Source organism: Clinocottus analis, unplaced genomic scaffold (assembly GCF_023055335.1).
Source record: "Clinocottus analis isolate CAN_PGR_092001 unplaced genomic scaffold, fCliAna1.0.p SCAF_10, whole genome shotgun sequence".
Taxonomy (NCBI): domain Eukaryota; kingdom Metazoa; phylum Chordata; class Actinopteri; order Perciformes; family Cottidae; genus Clinocottus; species Clinocottus analis.
The window spans coordinates 15,179,859-15,201,411 of NW_027175821.1; the positions used below are offsets into that span (position 1 = coordinate 15,179,859).

General features: G+C 41.0%; 1 protein-coding gene across 5 annotated transcripts in view; it reads left to right on the forward strand.

Annotated features, from left to right (window-relative positions):
- The window catches only part of LOC137788578 (ecto-NOX disulfide-thiol exchanger 2-like), a 152,493-nt gene that overhangs the window by 96,882 nt on the left and 34,058 nt on the right, over positions 1–21,553 (forward strand). For 4 of the 5 annotated variants that reach the window (XR_011077770.1, XM_068581451.1, XM_068581474.1 and 1 more), the window contains 3 exons: positions 2,448–2,603; positions 17,152–17,367; positions 20,292–20,525. Coding sequence is in view for 4 of the 5 variants with exons in the window: in XM_068581451.1 (XP_068437552.1) it covers positions 2,448–2,603; positions 17,152–17,367; positions 20,292–20,525 (606 nt within the window). In the remaining variant the exon portion in view is untranslated. The remainder of the gene's footprint in view (positions 1–2,447; positions 2,604–17,151; positions 17,368–20,291; positions 20,526–21,553) is intronic. The other variant, XM_068581465.1, reaches the window with a different exon arrangement.

Genomic DNA, 21,553 nt, shown 5'->3' on the forward strand with positions numbered 1-21,553 from the left:
CAAACAGAGAAACAAAGTCACAATAAAGAAATGTGCAGGCGGAGAAGGAAGCACAACCGCACACGGTTACTCAGCCCTGAGCAGTCAGATCATGTCTGTTGAAAGTAGAGCTCGAAGCAGGTGACGCCAAGACGCAACCCTGGAGTCGACTTCTTGTCTGATTGCGTCTTAAAGAGCTTTAGCGAGGAATGTACAAGAAAAATCCATGCGCACGCAGGATCACAATTTGACAGAAGAAGAACATTCATGATCATTTGTAGAAATGAAATCGACACGGCAAGCGGGTGAACAGGTCTTCATGCTCGGTACATAAATGCTGCTCATATCTCACATTTTCAGACAGCTGGTCTTATCCATTCTGGATGTAACCCATGTCCCCCACCTGTGTGAACCGTCAGTGACGGGGAAAAGTCATGCGTGGACAGAGTAACAATGGCATCGTGTCCATTTTCTTACCCCCTCTCCTCCCACATGGTTTCAACACATATCTGTGAAGGACGGTGCCTTTGAGTTTTGACTGAATTGAGGTTTTTCTATAACTTGTTGTCTCTTGGTGTGTGTCTGTCTTCAGTGCTAACTCCGTGTGCAGACAGGACTGATGAGGTCCTTTTTTTTTTAATGATTAGAAAACTTAAAGTCATACTGAGAGTAAATAAATATGCATTATTCACTATTTCTGCAGCCCGAGATACAAATCTAGACCATCAGGATATTTCTGAATTCAAATATGATGTTTATTGTACAGGATTCTTCAAGGTTGCTTGTGAATCAGGCGTAAATATGTCATGTCCTCTCCATTCCTTTGTGACCTTCCTGTTGCAGAATGTCACCATTGAAAGCGCAGACTCTTGAAAAAGTCTCATTTATTGTGCGTCCATGTGCTGATTAGACACTCTGATACTCGAGTATGAGAGGCGGCTGCCAAACAAAAACAAACCCAGAAGACAAAACATGGATATTGTGAAAAGGATTGATTGCATAACAGAGTTGCTATACAGCAGCCAGCTATTGTTTACAGATATGACTACAATTAGCGCCGTCTGCGACACCCCAGACAGACACAGGGTGCAGACACACAGTTTAGAGGGAAAACGGTACATCTCGGCGTGCCGTGGTAATAATTGGATCAGATTTTATGTCTCTGTTTCTCTTTTACTGCTTCACTTATCGCTCTCCCTCCGCGTTATCCATCTTCCTCTCCTCCACCTCACCAGCAGAAGTCATTCATCGCTCTGCCATGCGGGCAGTGTTTTCATTATCGGCTGCCTCCTCTCCGTCTGTCACCTGGCTAAAGACGGATGCCGGGGTCATCAAAAGGAGACGGAGAAAGCCAGAAGAAGCACCGCAGTATCGCAGTGCCTCATCTTTATGGTGTTTAGCTCCGCGGCATTGTGTCACTGATAACTTTTTTCCAGCTCTTTACTCTACTGCATAATCAAACTCGATTCCTCTTTTCTTCGTTGAAAGAAAACCTCCATGCCAGTCCTCTTTAGCGAACATCGCGTCAGTGCTTTGCTGTGCTTTCATTTCAGTTTTGCCTCAGTCAAGTTTGTGTCTCTCATGGGAATAGAGACTTGGCATGGAAGGCATTGTATATATACACACACACACACACTCACACATGCACACAATTATCCTTTTTCTGCCGCCGTCTATTGTAGGTGCAGTGGGGACTCACGGGAGAGGGCAATGTATTTCCATATCAGAAAAAGCTGGGAGAGTGTGCGAGAGCATATGGCTGTGTGTTTGTGTGCCCAGGTGCAATCTAAATCAGTATCTGTGAATATGGTGTCTGTTATTTTTCTAAAATGTCTTTGTGTTGTTACAGGTCAACATTCAAAGACTGAAGAGGGGGAGAGGGGACGGGAAGATAGAGGAAAAGTGAGAAAGTGTCTAATAGAGTAGTTTACAAGGGAGAGAAAGATATTTCAAGAAAGACAGACAGACACCAGGAGAGAGAGAGAGAGAGAGAGAGAGAGAGAGAGAGAGAGAGAGAGAGAGAGAGAGAGAGAGAGAACAGAGAGAGAGAGAGAGAGAGAGAGAGAGAGACCGATAGAAAGAACGGGAAAAAGACAAGACACTAAGTAAAAATAGTTTAAATATTCATATTTTTTGTCAGATGATTTATTCATGAGTGGCTGATATATTCAGTTATTTATAAACTGCTTGTGTGTCATCGCTGTTGACAGAAGTGTTGCTCCGCGTTCACGGAGGAAGTACACAATGTAAAATGCAACATGGAGCAGCCAGCGTGTGCTCTAATGATGTCACAGTAAAGGTTGGCTGTGACTGAATAGCAGTTAGGAGACAAACGCTTGTTTCTTAAAGTGTGCGCACTGCGTGCCACAGCCTCCCCTGCAGCTGCTGCGTCACTTGCTATTGTAGCGTGATCGGAGATCTTCATTCAACTCTATGTATTCTCATCCATGTGTCTCTCCTGACTCCAGATTTTGACCCCAGTCTTGGGCTGATGTCTGGCATTACCCCCATAAATCCCATGATGCCCGGCCTCGGCCCGGCCGCCCGGCCCCTCCCCCAGGAGGCACCCGTTGTCAGGGAGATCGTCCACTGCAAGAGCTGCACGCTGTTTCCTCCCAACCCCAGTAAGTCTCATATTAAGTCACCGCTTCCTTTGTAAGAGATATAAGCAGCGCAGGAACGCTGTAAGCTGACCCGTCATCAGTGAAACCTGGAGCATGTTTTATTTACCGCTGCAGCAGTGTGCATTATCTATGACTCATCTCTGTCCTCACATTTCGGGCTACGGATGGACACCTATGCACCACTCAGCCAGCGATTGTGTGACACCAAAGAAGAAGAAGGGAGTATTCTTCCTTCATGTCACCTTTAGTAATTCTTAGGCAGCAGAGCGTGGCTGATTTGCATTTACGTTTCATCAGAAAGGTAGGGAGGAGAGGGATTAGAGAGGGTGTTAAGGTGTGTGCCTGCATGCCGGCGTGCACTTGTGTGATGCCTGTGCATGTATAATTGGAGGAGTGACCTCTGTGAGCACAGAACACAGTGCTGCTGTCTCCAATATGCCAGGCCAAAGAGGTGATGGACTCTGTCCTTAACTTAGCTCAACTCACCCTTATCTCTCTTCACCTGCTCGCTCTACCGTACCATACACAAATAGTTCTCTCTCATTCTCTCTCTCTCTTCCTCTCTCTCTCTGTCTCTATCTCTATCTCTCTCTCTATCTCTTTCTATCTCTCTCTCTCTCCCTCTCAATACTGCATTTCCTCTCCTCCAACCTCACGCTTAAGGGGTCAAATCCTCTTAATTACTAGATCACCTCTGAGTCTCCCAGACACTACTTCCTGGTCAAAAGGTCTCTGTCATGCTGACTGTTGCATATGTATATGGACAAACACACGCTGTCTTTTTGCACACACACACACACACAAACTCACGTATACAGTATGGACATTTGTACTGTTTCAGTGTTGGTGCATCAAGATGTTAAATGAATGGGAGCTAGTGGGGAACCACATCCTTGAACCATCACAAAATGAGTTATGAATATCAGGGTGAATGGGCAAAAAAGTCCCTGCTCTCATAACTGGATTGTTAAAAAGTCATTAATATTTATAGCTACTGTACTGTCCCATGTGGGCCATTATAGGTGGTTCGTGGTAATTGGGTTCATCTTTCCACTGTGTTCTGTAAGAATAAACTAAGAATTTTTTGTGCTATTGCAAAAAGTGAGGAACCTCCCCGCCGGAACCAGTCGAAAATGTCAGCGTTGCATGTGTTGACCAAATGAAATTGCAGGTCAACAAAAGTTAAACAGCCAATATCGTGTAAAACAGAGCAACAGAGGAGTGGAGTAGGGACTGAACACTATTCCTCTGCTCAGGGCTGGATCTGGGATGGCTCCCGCATGGGCCATTGCCTCTGTGACAAGACCACAAGACCTGTCCCCCTTATAGCCTTTCATAAAATACTACTGCAATGTATAGCAAGATGCAGCGCAAATGTATTATTTCATGTTTCAAAACATTTGCATCTGAATGGGATTAGGTGATATGACAATATATGCTGTGAGATGTTTTTTCGATACCACTTGTACTGAGGTTATTCCTCCTCTTTATCTTTTTATGGGGCCATTGTGGGTAATGTTGCAAAGGCATTATAAGGGCTGCTTGATGGCAATATGGGGTTTATAGTATTTTGCATGCAATGCAGTCCCTTAATTTGTCAGCTATCTAATTTACATCCCCGTCTGGTTGTCCTCCATATAGAAAGTTTCTCCCAAATAAGTGCTTCTCAAACTGGGAAATCTTTCAAACATGAAGGGGCAAACAAACTCTAACTTCTAACTTCTAATAATAATAATACATTTTCCTTATATAACGCTAAGATACTTTACAAAGGTGTTCAAATCATCATTAAAGATCTGTACAATAAAAACACAGAGCACACAATCACACATGCCGTTCTGACGAGGTGGGTTTTGATTTGGGATTATAGAAAGATCAACTTCTGAAGTCAACCTTGACTTATTTTGTCGTGTCATTTGTTAGTAAAGTGAGTCACGTGCGCCGTCAGTCAGTCAAATGAACCTTAACAACAATCTTTCCTCAAACTTCCTGTGAAGGCCAAAGTTTATTTTGAAAGGGCACTCTGTGTTTCTTGAGCGTATATTAACAAGAACAGGCTACACAACACAGTTTAAAAGGACTTTCATCTTTTGTATTTCACATTTATCACTTCGGTAATAAAGTCATTGTTTTTTTTTTGTTTTTTTTTACATTTGTTTGATATTCACATGCACCATGCAATAAATTGCTTTTAGAAGTAATTTCCAGTTGTTATATCAATATATATTAATCTTTCAGAATTAATGGCAATAATAAACTCCAGGAAAACAAAAAGATTTCCTCCACACTCATTCTCTGAATAATTAACCGTGATGCTGGTGTTCTCTCCCTCTGGGAGGAACTCTCCCTCTTCCGTCTGTCTGGAGGCTGTTTCAAGGCAGCCTCACATGTCAGATGGAGAAGACATCACTTTTCCACTGAGACTATTAGTGAGAGCTCCTCTCCACAACCAGCATTCGAGTCTGCCTTTGATACCTTGGGAGTTTGAGTTCAGATCACTTGTATCAAGCCTCACTGTCAAAGTTCAATGCAGACAGAAAGATGCATCAGACAGAGTAAATACATTAATTAATATTTCCTCCACACCTTCAGGCCTTCGCGCGCTGGATCAGAGACGAGCACATGGAAAACTGTGTATCTTATACATAGTTAATTCTAATCCTGAGGCTGAATAAAGAGTCGACTGTTAACTTAACAACCCAAGAACCTGCCATAAGCACGCATTGAAAGACCTGGGCTTACTGTTCCCATTGTGAGAGATTTCCCATTTTCCTTTTTGTCGTCATGCAGCGGCCACAAGAGCCCTGTTTCTTTTGGACAGTTATTCTCCAGTCCAAGCTTTGACTTCACCCTCTGTTTCTTATTTTGTGTGTGTGTGTATGTCCAAATATGTAACATAAACAGCGAAGAAGCTGACACAGTTTTCATGAACATAATTCATATGGTATGCAGCCACGTTGGTACAGATGGCACGGCACGTCCACCATTAAGGTTAAGGACTCCCTCTCCTGTGGGCCTCTCGCACATAAAATGTAAGCACTCATGCAACTTGTAAAGCACTTTGGATAAAAGCATCCAAGTGGTCTGTTAAGATGTCATGGGGGTGCACATTAAGATGCTGGAACAAAATGTCTCACTTTAAAGCTTCCCTACATCATAGCAGCATCTTCACACATCTTTGACATGTTTCGCTCACCTTTTCTCTTTCATCATCCGTCTCCTTCTATTCATTTTCTTCCCTTTATGTTTTTATTTATGTGACAGGGTATGAATGGTATATTTTTTCTTTCTGAAGCCATATTACATCGGCTGACTTTTTATGTCCGCTACTGACTCGTGAAACTTTGGTGGCAACCGTCGCTCATGCAACATGCTGTACGTCAATCCTCAAACCCTTTTCAGCCTTTGGTGGAAGTACTTTTTTACGTTTTGCACGCGTTTTGCACCACCATCTTGGTTTGAGCAACATAGACACTTCAAACTGGCTTAAGGACTATTGCCACTGATTGCACTTGTGAGAACACAGCTTATACATTAGTTGATGCAATTTGCTGTTTTATTTTTTTCATCTGTTCTATGTTTCTTTTATGTGACTTTAAAAAATAACTCCTTTGGAAGAGAGATATTACATCTCAATGCGATGATCCTGGAAAAATAAAGGTTAATCTTTGCGGAGACCTTGTTCCTTGTTAGGCTTTTAAGAAATACAATCATATACAACGGTCTAATACGCGGCATAAACACTGTGAATAAAACAGACATAAGCAAACAATAGCTACAAACAACCACTACAGACAGTAATTAAAACAGCAGGTACTGAAGCGATTAAAAATTTAAATATGTTCTTTATGCAGCATAAACTCATGTATCACAGTGTTCACAGCTTTTCTTTGTTCAAGCCATAGAGTTGCCTGAGTACTAAAAGCGTAATGTTTTTTTTTTATTTCTAATGGCAGAGTAATCCAAATGAATAGACCTTTTAAGGGTGAAAGGTATTTTTCTGAACCCTATTTTTCCATGTTTTGTGTGACTAATAGGGACAGATATGTATTTCTATCAGGTCAGTATTGAGGGAGTAGGCTTCAATTTGCCAGTCTCTAAACGGGCTGCAATGTAATGATAGGTATTGGCAATTCTGCATCATCAATTTAAATCCACTAAACGTGCTTATTTTTGACACTGACACACTGAGATTGTCATTATAAGGGACTGACAACATTGTGGAAAGGACCTACACCTCTTTTGTTTGATTCGGTTTGTCTGTTATTGTATCATGTGACTTGTTGCTGGAAGACAACGATCGAAATGCGATCGAGGATTAATAGAGTAGTGTAAATGTTGTCAGAGCTTGTTGTGTTACAGATTGTTTTACCTTGAATTCACTGAGTCATTGGGCCTCTAACAGCTCTGTTTAAAGTTTGCTGCCAGTTCTTCCACTGATTAGACAACATAGGTATTAAGTGCCATTGCAATTACCATGCCATACGAGCTGATCATTAATTTACCTTGAATTAAGTTATCTATTTTCTCTGATTAGACTCAATTATTGAGTGTATTGATATGGTTGGAGAAGAGCTATCCCGAGTCCTTTTAAATTAAAAACAAAAGCATCTGATCATTTTGTGGAAATTATATTATTAATGCAATATCCCTCTTTTTCATTAGTTGATGATCATTATCACCCAAATGAGATGTATTTTCGCTACATAATTTTTTTGAACAGCATTTCTGAGGGAATCCATTTAAAGTATTTATTTAAATATGTTTGCAGAAATCAATCTCAAATGATTTTCCCTTCACATGCAATTTTGGGGATTTCCTTCTTTCTAATCCCATTCTGTTGATTGTTGCCATGTCACCTTTAATGTAAGAAGTACGCTTAGACAAGAGTAAGTCGAAAGGTTAGTTTTCAGAGGAAGTTAATTTACTTCCAACATGAAAGAGAAGCACTTTTTCCCTTTTGAAAGAGGCGGCTGTCGCCCTCAACAAAAGACCAAGAGCCTGTCAAAACAGTCCTTTGAAAGCAATAATGAGACATTCCTCAGTAGCAAGCATTTTCTTTTTAAAAAAGGGCAAGTGCCATCTAAATAACAGCATTTCAGGGTAGGAATTTAATGCAGCAATTTATTTGAACAGATGGGAAGACATTCACCCAGAACCGAGCGAAGCCATCTCGGAGATTTCTTGGCTCGACTGGTAAGTTCCCGCTGTAATTGAAGCCTCTGGGGTTCTTCCAAGGGGGTCAATGCATGATAAAGCTCAAGCACAGGGGATGACGCATGGGGGCCACAATAGATAGCTGACATGCATCTTTCTTTAAATCCATTCTTTATAAAGAAGCAGCATGAGGTGTGTGTGGGGCTGGGTGACAAAAAAAAGGGGCGAAAACTGAAAAAGTGGACAGAAATGTTGATTTGAACAGTGTGTTAAGTTAGAGGATGATTGTGAGTCAGTGTCCAGCAGGCTATAGTTGTGCGTGTTTGTCTGATGTGGATAGAGGACAGCAGGTCCCATATGGCAGCTATCACAGGAAGCAGGACCCCCAGCTACGCCACCTCTGACAGCACACGCTGCTTCCTCCTCATTGACCTTTAACTGACCTTAAGCGCTGAAACTCAGTATCTCTCTGTCCATGAGGCTTAATTCATATCTACATCTTTATAGTTATGTTTCTCCTACATGTTTTGACCGCATAGTAATGACCAAAACATTAGATCAAATTGAAAGGTGAACTAAATATGTACAGTGCAGAGTGCATTAGGAATCAGTGGTGTCAATAATGCGATGAGGTGCACGGGCAAAATGTGTGTTTTAAAGGCCAAACATGAAGTTACACTGAGGCAACATAAAACACAACCAGAGCGGGTACCTGAAGGGAGAAGCAGAGACCGAAAGAGGTCCACCACTGGCTTCAGTAACCAGACCCAACTGATCCAGATAACACCCATCGGTCAACGACAGGGCCAAGGGACACACAGGTTAGTAACAAGGAAATCCAGGTGACACCAGGGGTCATCTCACTTATCCAACTATATGCCCCAGGGGTGTCTAAACTACGGCCCGCGGGCCAACTGCTGTCCGCGGCCATTTTTTATTGACCTGCAGCAGCTTCTAAAAACATAACAAAACACAAGAAAATGCCTCTGTCTCTTTGAGACACCACTACGTAACGTCAACGCTGCACACTTCCCCACGCTGTCTGAAATGAAATTTTACAACTTTTATTAACTTCATAAATAAATGAATAAAGTAACTGTTAAATTGAAGTACTTACGTAACTCCATGAACTTGCTGCAACGACGTAACGTTTCACTAAACTCGTGATAAGTTCCCCTTAGCAAAGTCCGATTCCAATAATAAACACATCCACGTAACCATGAGGCTTGTGGAAATCTAGCAAAGTAATCCATGACCTTGTAAACTTCATATTTCTACATTTAAAGTCACAAAACGACTGCAGTTTCTTCTTTTCTGTCGGTGGACAATTTTGAAGGCACAGGCTTCTCTGAAGGGAGGATGTTTCTGCTTCAAGTAAGTTTTCTATTTTTGAACCAAACGACACGGTTCTTTTACTGAAACACCTTCCCAAGATGTCAAAGCTTTGTTTTGCAGTGCTGGATTCAGATTCCTTAGGTCCTAACCTTTCCAGAAAGGTGTGTTCTTAGTATGTGGGATGTTGTTAAGGCCCTGAACCATGGAGTTGAAAAAACTTGGGGACCGCTTGAGGACGGATTTTTGGCAAATCTTGCTCATATATATATATATATATATATATATATATATATATATATATATATATATATATATATATATATATATATATAAAACAAATTTATATATATATATATATATATATATATATATATATATATATATATATATATTGTGAAAAAAATGATATGGAAAAAACACAAGTATTAAAACTCAGCAGCAGCCAAACTCCCTGCCACGCCGACTCACTTCTCACCCCGCTTGGCTCTACGCCGGAACCAACTGATGATGCCACCACGCTCACCTGAGGAGGCGCGATAGAAAACGGGTCTGGCGAGAGAACCCCTGAGCTAGCGACGCGAGCTAGCACTATGGAGGTGTAGAGAAATCGCACGCTGCTAGGCCTGTTTTCCATCGCGCCTCCTCGGGTGAGCGTGGTGGCATCGTCTGTGTGTGACAAGGGTGGTGAAAGAATACCACGAAAAGCAGTTGACTCACCCGAATAAGTGCTGTTCACTTAATAAAGACAAAGTGCACTCGCTTCTGGCTTTGTTAACAAACAGTTCAATGGCGTGGTTGTTCAATTTATCGGTGCGCTTCATGGACGCCAGTGAGGATCGTCACTGCTAAACATGCCCATAACCCTCCATGAGAAAGGCGTAAAGTAAGTTTACCATCAAGTCCTTTTCTCCTTCAGCCGTTGAGTGTTAAAACAAGCAAAACACTAAACATGTCATAACTTCTCTTATATACCCAGCATGTCAAACTACAGATCTGACTGGTTAAAGTCTCTGACAATCACAACAACGTCCTTGTGTACTTTAATCTGCAACGGCCAGCTGATGTCCATAGAGACATAGAGTTGAAATCTGATTGGATAAGAGCTCTCCTTAAAGAAGTTGCACTGGAAGCATCGCTGCAGGCTGGAAGCAGAGAAACAGAGGAAGACAGGAGCTGTGCAACGACAAAATAATCTAATATGGAAAAAATATTTAGAATAAATGTAGTGTATTTGTGAAAAACAATTCAATTGTAAAATAGCTCAAACTTTGTGAGTCTGTTTAGGCCAGCAGAGAAGGCTTAGCTGGCCCTGATGGCCCACCACTGCGGTTAGCTCTGTCAGCACTTTCTCCGTAGTTTGCACTGTTCGCTATAAGTCGCCTGCTCAGCCATCAACATGTGAAGAGTCGTTGAGAAGCAAGAGAAATCTCAGATCTTGCACATTAAAAGTGTAGGTGTGCCAATTGTACACGTCGGAATGTGTTTCGCGGTGTTGCGGAGCAGTCCTGCGTATGTGAACGAAGTTATATAAAGCCGTTTATGGCTCTAGAGGAAAATCCATTGTGCAAAATCCAATAAATTGCCTCAAGTGCTGTCAGTGTCATTTGGAGCTGAAATGTGAATGTTTGAAAATGAAAAAGATCTGTGTTTGGAGGAATAAAGAAGAGAGCTTACGAGACCTGAACCTGAGCTGTCCAACAAATTGCATTGTGGCTAATGCACGCAAAAGGAAAATGATACCTCTGGTTTTGCTGATTTTGATTCAGCGTTGCAGGAGTGCAATGCAAAATCTAAGTACTGGATTACTTTCAACAAACGATGGCTTTGTATAAGAGATTGAACTGTTCATTAATTATCATTTGCATGATACAATGTCAGTTCTATTTGGAGGATTGCTCCTGCACTCGGACCCGCTGGTGCGTTATTCTAGATGCATGTGTTCATATAAAGAAGAGGGTTTGCGCTCAGATATATCATAATACGTTTTCTTGATTATCTGTCTGGCAATATACAAAATGTTTTGGCCATCAGGCCTTCATCAGTGTGTTCAAAAAATGGTTGAACTTTGGTATTGTTCAACCTGAATCCTATTTTCCCATGTTTTAGTTTTCCAAGACAAAAATCTCTTTTAATTGTTTTATTAGTAGTGACGGAGAGCACTTCAGACAGGCTGCAATTAAATCATTCGGAGTAACGCCGTCAATTTCCGTCCACTAAAAGTGCTTGTTTTTCTGCTCACTGGCTCAGATTGGCATTATACATATTTAACAGTATTGAGAGGACCCTACAGAGAAATGAAGCGTTTTTCCTTTACCTTTTGTTTGTTATCATTTGATTTGATTTGTTATTTCAAGACATCGATGGAAATGTGAGAGTTGACAAGAGGAATGTCAGTATTGTCGAAATGTGTTGTTTTTCGGAGAACAGAAGGTGTACATTAGTGTCATCTGAAAGATTGTCAATGTCATGCCGGAATATTTAGCCGATGTTGACATTCTGGATGTGATGCGAGATTTCAGAACAAAACTTTCAAAACTTTGACACAAGCGAAAGGTAAAGAAAACCTTTTTATTTCTCTATTCTTTCCATAATTTTGTCAGACACTTAAAATAACAATCTGAACCTGTCATTGGCAAAACAAGCACTTTTAGTGGACATACATTGACGGTGCAGAGTGGCCCGGTAAGTATGATTACGTTGCAGCGCGTTTAACGGCTGTTATCTGAAGCATTCTCCGTCAATACTCGACCAATTTCCAAAGTGTTGTCCCTATTCGTCGCCAGACAAAAAACATGAGAAAATAGGGTCCAGGAAGAGGTTGTATCTACTTATAAGTTATGAAGTGGATCAGTGAGATTTTACTGTACAGTTTTGGAGAAAAGTGACTTCAAAAGATGTAAATAAATTAAAGTCAGCTTTAATGACATATTGATATTCATAATGTCACAATTTTCAATATTCAAACTGCTATAAAAACAGATCCTAACATTTGTAAAGTGAAAATACAAAGCCCCCTTGTTCATGCTGACCTCTGCCATGTCCGTGTTTATGCCCATGAGATTTTACTGTACAGTTTTGGGGAAATTTGAATTCAAAGTCAGCTTCAAAGACATAACTATTGTTCTTCAAATCTTTATTCAACTTATTCAACTATTTCTTCCGTATGTATTTTGGACCATATCTACTCCTTCAAAAGTTAAATTATTCTAATAGTCAGCTACTTAAGGACACACATGGTATGACTTTTCATATTTCTCACTTTTTAAATCTTCAAATTATTGAGCTTTTTATGATTTTTTTATGATCTTTTTTATAATGGGACCAATGGGGGACCCAATGGCGTTCAACTTCAAACGTTTACAGGTTCTTCATACGTTCAGTTTGAGACAATATTTAAAATTTAAAATGTTGACAAAACCTTCAGCTATTATTCTACGCTTTTACATTATTTATATTTTTTCAAATATTAAAACGATTCAGCTTTTTATCAAAACAAAAATAAATGGTTTCCAATGAAGAACATCTTCAAATCCGCTTTCAACTCTTCAACTTCAAAAGGTAAAGGCTCTGTCATGCCTTCAGCTAGAGACACCATTCCACCTTTAAAATGTGGACAAAATGTTCAGCTATCACTGTATTACTCTGCTTTTTTGATATCTTTTATAGTGTTTTAACTGTCTGCGTTTTCGTTTTATGTTTTTTCCGCACCTTTTTTGTCTTTATCATTGTGTGTATTGGGCTTCTCAGAGCAAGTGTCGTCATAGTTAGAGTGGAGAGAGACATGAGGATTTTGTTTAAAACATATTTTAAGCTTGCCCTCTACTCCAAACCATATACTCTTTGGGCATAATTTATAGCTCAAAACGTGGGAAATCTTGTCTTCTGTCGTAAACTGCGGTCAATAGGATTCCAACAGGTTCAGACGTGTTGAAATCCGACTGAATGTGAGAGCAAGTCCGTCTAAAATCTGCATCTTGTTGGTCTGTGTGCATCTGCAGACTGCAGGCACGTGAACGGTCGCGCACGTAAACGCCCACGAACGTGAAATGGCCGCGCGCGTGAACGTGCACACACGCGAACGGGTGCGCACGTGCATTAACGGCCGCGCACGTGAACGGCCGCGCTAACGTGTTATTATGGTGGTCACTTTGGTTATAGACGTCAGGATTAACAGCTCCACGGACGCTCACGTTCACATTCTGAGGTTTAACAGATGGTTTTGTAGACGCTCTGCAACCCAGTAATACCAGTGGTTTAACAAACTGCCTGTGGATCAATGGTTAGCAAGTCTGTCTTAGAAGCAGAGGATCAGTGGTTTGAATCCCAGTTTTGCTAACTTTGATCTGAAAAAAACATATTTTTTTTCTTCTTCTGTCGGACTGGACACCCTGTCGGGCCGGGCCGTATATTTGACACCCCTCATTTAGACGATGCAGTTTTCCTTTCAACTTTTCCAATTATACATTTAAACGACAGGGATTTTCAACAGTTCAGCTAAATGCTTTTGAACTGTAACACTTTTCAGCAGGTATTTTGCTTTTTCTATATTTTCAGTAACTATTTGCTATTTATTTATATATTCACTCTCCAGTAGCCTTAGTTTTTGTTCCACACAGGGTTTCTACTTTACCATCTTCTCTTAACACAGACACATTTCCGATTTGTTTAAACTTGTTCTCCATCTACTTTTTCTCTTCCATGCACACAGACACACACACATTTATGTCTCTGGCCCTTTCATGCTGAAGACCTACATGTCATTTGTTGCTTTAGGGAATTTCTTTGCGAGTGTCTTTAATGGTCATCAGTTCCTGCGGCTCTTCTTTTTCCAACACTTTTTCATCGATGTCAGGCTTGTCTGTCTGTAATTGCCCTCAAGTTAAATACCAAAGATGCCCTTCAGAAGACCCATGTCTACGTGTCTACATTTCTAAAAAGTCTATGGATTTTATTCTCCTTTCAAAGCCAAACGTTTGATAATGCAATCACACCTCTAGTGTGTCTCAAAAAAATGATGGTTTTTCAAGGCAGGCTTTTATGAAGCAAGGATGTCAGCTAAATGTCAGATTGTTGCCTTGTTGTCCTTTTATATTGTCCCGCTCGCTCATCAGCAGAACTCTGGCAGAAATTGCAATTTAATGCTGAATTGTGCAATGAAGCGCTCCATGTTTTAGCTGACTGCAAAAGTAAAAGCAGGGAACCTATCACCTTGGTGCTGTCCTAGTGTCGGCGTGTGTGTTGGTGTGTCTGAGTGTTTTTTTGACTTTGACTCTGCGAGTGAGAGAGCGGCCGTGAGTATGGGCATGTTCCAGTTTTAATGCCATCATCATCGGCAAGGTCAAGGGATGAAGGCAGTTGGGCCATGTGCCAGAGCAAGCTGTGACATGAGGAGGGCACAGCCATAAAGTACCTTTGATGTGTTTTACTGTAACTTTGCTCCTGGCTCTCCAGCACTAAAGCTACAGGACTGAATAACGGCTCCTCTTGGGCCCATTATTTAAAATTTCATGTCCAACCTTTTGAGTACTGAATGAAAAGTGCACTGTATTTTTTCTAATTTAGAAAGTGATTGAGAGAGAGTGGTATGATTTAGGCCACAGCTTTTTAGCTTTAGGAAAGTGGTTTCGGCAGCTCAAAGTGTACATGAATGAGTCATACATTAAAGCTCCGCCGAGGGTATTGTTCTGCATGTCAGTCAGCAAATGTCACTATAATTTTATTTAGGCTGTAAAACTAATTTTCAGGTTTTTGTTGTTGTTTTTCTCTACAACATAGGGGCACAATTTATTTGAACGTTCACATAAAGAACATTTTTAATTGTTGCTTGAACAGCTGCAGCTCATTTTACCAGACTATAGTTGCTGTTTAAGCCTTATTCCTAACTTTAAATGCATTTTAATATTTTATATGTTTTCAAAACCCAGTTTTGTCTGCATTGTACATTTCTGCAAACCAGGCAAACATGCATGCAAGTATGTGAATGTTTTTGCATTCGGTCATAGCAAGTGATATTGAAAGACATGTGGTGTAACAGGATAATATAACGAGCCAGAAAGTCCTCTGAGAGCGTGAGAACACACACTTGACGGGAGACCGCTGTTTGTGCCCCATTTGAAACAATAGTTTGCGTAACGCAGTGGCGGGCCGTGGATTTTCTACTTTTTCAATCAGCTGTTCAAGCGCGGTCTAATACAACAACCCTGCTATAAATTATGTCTTCAGGATTGTTATAATATAAATCTTTGCTAAAATTGTTTGGGAGAGGCGCTGACTAAACACGATGTTTAATTGCTGAGGTTGCAGTTTGTGCTGATGTTGAAGTGTGTTGTGTTATACAGCAAGTTTATTCTAATAATGGGTACATCACATTGATATACATGAGGTCAAACTAAGGACACCAACTATAATAACCCTGAACTTGAGTTGTGCTTTCTACAAACCTTTCTTATAGGTTAGATAACAGTGCTCACATTCAAGCCCGGCTCAATCAATTTCTTAATTTACCTTGTGTAGACCAAACCAGTCACTCATGTCATCCATGGAAAGCCTGCTCTTTCTGAGATTAGATCAGTCAACATTCATCTTTGTTCAGTCAGTAATATCCTTCATTGTTCAAACGATTGACACAAAGGGATCAGCGCCTCTCCGGACCGAAGGATTCGATTGTCATGCTGTGATGGCGTGACGTGGTTATCTTTGTAATATAAAAATGATTCAAGCATATTGTTCAATGTTAGCCCTCATCATTATATTCCCATCATGGTATGGAAATATTTCCATATCTCATCATTTTACTTCACTGAACCACTGGCCGGCTTGTTGTTATAGTGAACAGAATCTGTTTTTTTGGATAATTGGTCGCCCGGACCTGCTGAAAAGGACGGCCATCACCCGAGTTACTTAAGAATATGCACACATAAAGTTTGACATTAGAGACTTAGGAATGTTGCAGGTGATTAGAGATGATTCGAGAGCCCTTTAGGTGTATACAAAGCGTCCCAAATTAGTAAGAAAATTTAACGTAATGGCCTGTTCCTAAAGTCTGATTTAACTAAGAAGACGGCATGAATCTTGGTGTTGCGTTTGAGTCGACCTTCTCTTTTGAATTGTACATAAGTTTTTTTCCATCCACGGCTGATGAAGAGATCATAATGCTTCATTCCAACTTGGTTATGGTATTCGTTAGTTGTCAGTTCTGTTGCATGCTGGTACTAAAAGTCTTGGTTCAAAATGCTTCAGCAGGAATTAACTAAACTAGAAAATGTGACTATATTGGGCCAGTTTTACTTTACCTTTATTAGCTACCTATTCATGTAAGCTCAACCTTTATGGTGCCGCTGTTGACTCAAGATTAAGGTGGAGTAATTTTATTGCCCTTGGTTCGATGTATTCGATGGCCATTTTACAGTGTTAGTATACATAATGTATGCACATGTTCTTGACTGTCTGAGGGGAAGAAGTCGTCTGAGGGACTGCCTCATAGTCGTGATTACATCTGCTGTTTCAGCCAAATACTAACACTTTTGTTTTTCAGGAGCCATTTTATTTATTTTTTACTCCAACTACGAGAACTGTTTTCAGATTGATATTGAACTAGAACGGGGAAACAACTGCTTGCTGCCTAAACAGTGTGAGCACAGAAAGCAGATGGAGTAACTCATGTATGAGCAGTGGAAGTTTTGGAAGTTGGAAGAGCTGAAGAATGTTTTGGTTTATAGCTGGATGATTCAATTTATAGAAAGCAAAATTGAAAGCACAAAAGCATTGAAAGATACAGAAGATCTTTGAGGGCAGATGGTCAGCCTCATGTAAGATACAGGCGAAAGAATGAATTATTACTGGAAGCAATGCAAAACAAACCCAGCCCACTGAGCTGAACTGAAATTGAAAAGCATCCATATGGCTTCCCTCAAAATGCCCCTGAAATATTCTGATGTGTTCTGATATCTTTCAAGCAGTGCAGCGTCACTGCTTGAGTGATCAACCAACTGCTTAGCTGGGACTACAGTTGTCCCTTCAATTGAAATAATTATGTCTCTTTTCTTCTCTTTTTCATGTTTGGCAGACCTTTCGCCTCCGGCCATGAGGGAACGCCCTCCTGGGTGTAAGACGGTATTTGTGGGCGGTCTGCCCGAGAACGCCACAGAGCAGCTCATCGTGGAGGTCTTTGGACAGTGTGGGGAAATTGCTGCCATCAGAAAGAGCAAGAAAAACTTCTGCCACATCCGATTTGTTGAGGAGTTCAATGTGGACAAGGCTCTCTTCCTCTCTGGTAAAATGCACTCACTGTAGAAATCAGTGTACACACGTTCTGGATAACATCCTGTGTGGCGTTTGATTGTTTCTTTTATTACAGTCAGAACGTTTATGTCTGTTTAGCGATGTGTCACACACGTAGCTTGTTGTTTTTATCCTGAATTCTTACTGCTGTGCAAAGAAAACTCCAACAAACCTCCAACCTTTTTTTTTTGGTATATATTGGTTTACATTGGGCTCAAAGGTCAGAGGATAAGAGGTTTCTTTCTTACCCGCATGGACAATATTGAATCTGTAAAGACCACTTGTATTGTCAGTCCACTGCGATGAGTGCCCCGGCACTCCTTCACCTCAGGTGCAGGAAGAATGATGAGCTGTTAACCTTTACTCTGATGGAAATGAAAGGGCTGATATCCATCATTCAGCACCACAATTCTCACGCCTCACACATTCACCCGGGAATGTTTGACAGATGGACAAATAGATTGTGGGATGGATGGACAGATAGATGGACTCCGTATGAATTGTTTGTAAGCAAACAATAGTTGAAAGAGTTGAGCAGGCCTTGAAGCCATAATAAGACTAAACTATTGCTCTATTATACCAGTCACAATCATATTATTTGCATATTTATCATTTGTGCATCTCATATTGATGTAATCTTAGTTGTATTTTTTACGTCTGTGGTTTACTGGTGTAACTAAATGACCTTGAGGATTTGCAACTGTAGTTTTGTCTTTCCCTTTTGCTCAGTGTTGCCTCATATGTTTTCTGTTTCGTTGTGCACATGAGTCCTTCGTTGTGTAAATGGAGTAAGTTAGCAGCATTAACAGGTCAACATTCCTTGTGCACCCTTTATCGTAAATTAAAAAGATTACCCATAGTAAGGGAGAAATGAAGGTCTGTGAACAGATGTACAGTTGAAGTAGGGTTACAAACAAACGTTATCAGGCCATTTGATCCTTTAATTACATTCCCCACAGTAAATGTGTTTCATTAGCTTTGTGACGCAGAGCGATGGTGCTCTAAATGTATTGATAGAGCCAAAGTTACATCCAGTTATCCTGTAATTCACCTTGTCTCATTACAGAATAGGAAACCACTGCCTTGTAATCACTTTGTTAACATCCCATCATTTTCTGTGATGAGAGCAGCGTTTTGCAACGAGCAGAAGGCTCACAGTGGAGATGGCTCGACGAGGCTTGCAGATGGCATGTGTGACAGTTTACGTAGACTCAGTACCCAGCTGGCCTTTCTATTGTTCTTTCTCCTCGTTTTATTTTTTCACATGTGTTTTTATGTTCAATAATTAAGTTTTATAAATGCTTGGGATAAGCTAATTACTCAAGTTGAAACTTTCATGAATGCATCCACATGCAGAATTACATCATTTTCATGATGTGAAAACCTTGATGTCAAATTACATTTAAGATATCATTTTATGTTCGACAGTTTCTCCAGTTATTGACTGAGGCTTATCCAGCTTGACTCACAGTGTTACTGGCTTTCCTCAATTTGCTTCAGGGCCTCACCAACTTACATTTAAAATCCTTCTGCCGATGGGGCGGTGCTGTAACTGCTCCTTGAGAGGAAGCAACCTCTATTGTTTGTCATATGAAACCCGCTTATGACTTTCTCAACTATTATTTTATCTCCATCCAGCAGCACGGATGCCTCAAACCTTTCTTTGGTGGCCATATATCCCCTGCTCACAAAGCTCATTTTAAAGACCAGCCACTGCACTAATACCCTCTGCATTATTTAATGTGTGTGTGTGTGCGTACGTGTGTGCTTGGTTGGTTGTCGCTGTGTGATTTCTTCTACCTCTTCCCTACAGTAAGACTGGAGCTATATGTTAATATATTCGCCAGATGACAGACCTGTGGAGCTTTCACATAAATACTCCTTTCCGCAACACTCTGGCCTCTTCTCCCAAAACACACTCGGACATACACTCACACTACAGCAGCTTCGGTACACTAAGTTCTCCCCTTATGACATATTGAAGCAAACCGAGTGCCTTGAGCAGGGAGAGCAGACTCCACACACAAAAACTCGTTCTTCTGCTCACACCAACATCCAACTTCATCTGTGTTTCCAGGCGATGAGAGTGTATGTTTGTGTGTTATTGGAGGAAAAGCCCAGGGCTTTCTGAGCTTGTTTTCCAGTTTTGGAGTTTACACTGTATTGTTTATTTATTTCCCATTTATTTCTCACAGATCATCCAGACCAATCAATTACCAAAACAAATGTGACTGTACTTCACACCTACACAGACGCAGTTGAATGAGCTTTGAGTGTCAGGTGGGAGGCAGTGAGGTGATCCAAGGCTACCACTGTAATTAGTGGCTCACACTCGTGTACATGCAGGATAAAGAGCTCAAGTGACTTGCTCAGCTTTTGTCGACGTATCAGTCTCGATACCTGGAGAGTAGCCGCAATAACGGGACACATGGGGAGAACAAAGAGGATGTGATCCGGTTGTTCCCTTTTATCTGAAAGAAAATGAGGACAAGTTGATCAATGTAACTTCAGTGTGTGTGAATGCAGCCTTTTGTCTTCTTTTCTGTGTGTAGCTGCCTTTGAGTTTGTTATGCAGTTTGTGCTTATCTCTGTCTATTTACTGCACATCTGAATTGCAGTGGGCGTTGAGAGAAATTAATGCTTTTTTTCAACCTCCATCTTTTCCCCCAGACCTCACCTTTTTTATTCTCTCATTCTCGTGAACACGATATCTTAGGAACGCCTTTAGCAAGTTTCTTCAAATTTGGCACAAACGTCAACTTGGACTCCAGGTTGAACTGATTCAATTTTAGTGGTCACATGTCACTTTGACCTCACGAGACGTTTTTGGCCAAAACTCAAGAATTCATGACAATGACCCACGTCTAAGAGGATCAAACGAAGGCAGTAATTCTCTCCTCTCCTTTTCTCCAATAGGTTACCACATCCGTTTGGGCTCCAGCACAGACAAAAAAGACACCGGCCGCCTCCACGTGGACTTCGCCCAGGCCAGAGACGACCTCTACGAGTGGGAGTGTCACCAGCGCATGTTGGCCAGAGAGGAGAGGCACCGGCGCATGATGGAAGAGGATCGCCTCCGGCCGCCCTCCCCTCCTCCCATCGTCCACTACTCGGAGCACGAGTGCAGCCAGCTGGGAGATAAGATCAAAGGTTGGTAGACAAACATGATGTCAGTCCGTTGATACGCCGCTTCAGTCTTGACTCATATAGCTCAACTCCTAATAGATGGCTGTGCAGTTTGGTAAATAAACTCGTATCGCCTTCGGGATCAATTGTTATAACTTTGATCCCCTGAATTCTTGATTTAGTGCCACCATCAGGTCAACATTTAAATCTGTCCAACACACCAATTCTTGCAAAGACTGAATATCAGCTTCAGCTGCACTTTGTGTGTTTTGTGCTACTCAGTAAATGTTAGCATGCTAACACGCTCAGTTAAGATGAACATGATGAACCGTATACCTGGTTGTAGCATTTAGCTCATAGTGCTGCTCGGCTTTAGCACAGCATCACAAAGCCACCTGACACTGATTGTTGGTTTTTTAAACAACCCAGCTGTCTACAAAACATCTGTATTTGTTCTTCTTTTGACATGCATAACTACAGTGGTGGTGTATTGGGCTCATGTAGCGCTGATGACCTTCACACAATACTGAGCTTTGAACGCACATTGTGTTGACTGAGGTACGGCTGCTGCTTTGCTAAAGTGCTGCTTGACAATTTGTATAATCATCTAATCCTTTCAGCTATAATCGAAATAACTCAAATATTTACCCATTTGAAATGTAAAATGGTGCAGAGCATTCAAATATGGACTCTCATGAAGGCATGGAAATATGTTAAAGCTGATTCTAAATGTATTTAGAGCCTCCAGTGACAGTAATTTAAACACTCTTTGACATTTCAGTGTCTGCAGACTTTTTCTTTTTTGAGTGTCTTATACTTCTGCTTCCTACAGAGAATTTAAAGCGACTTGATACTTGTTAATCATATTCCTTGACTGCAAGGAGTTGTACTGTAATTTAAAATATTTAAATGCCCTGCGTGGTTGAGTACAGTTCCCATCAGTGTTCACAGCACATATAAGGGGAGTGCAGGCTGAAGGGGCCTCTGGGATATGAGAATATGTTGTTAAGCATTTTAAATGCTTAATGTAATTAAACATTGGTGGTAAGAGA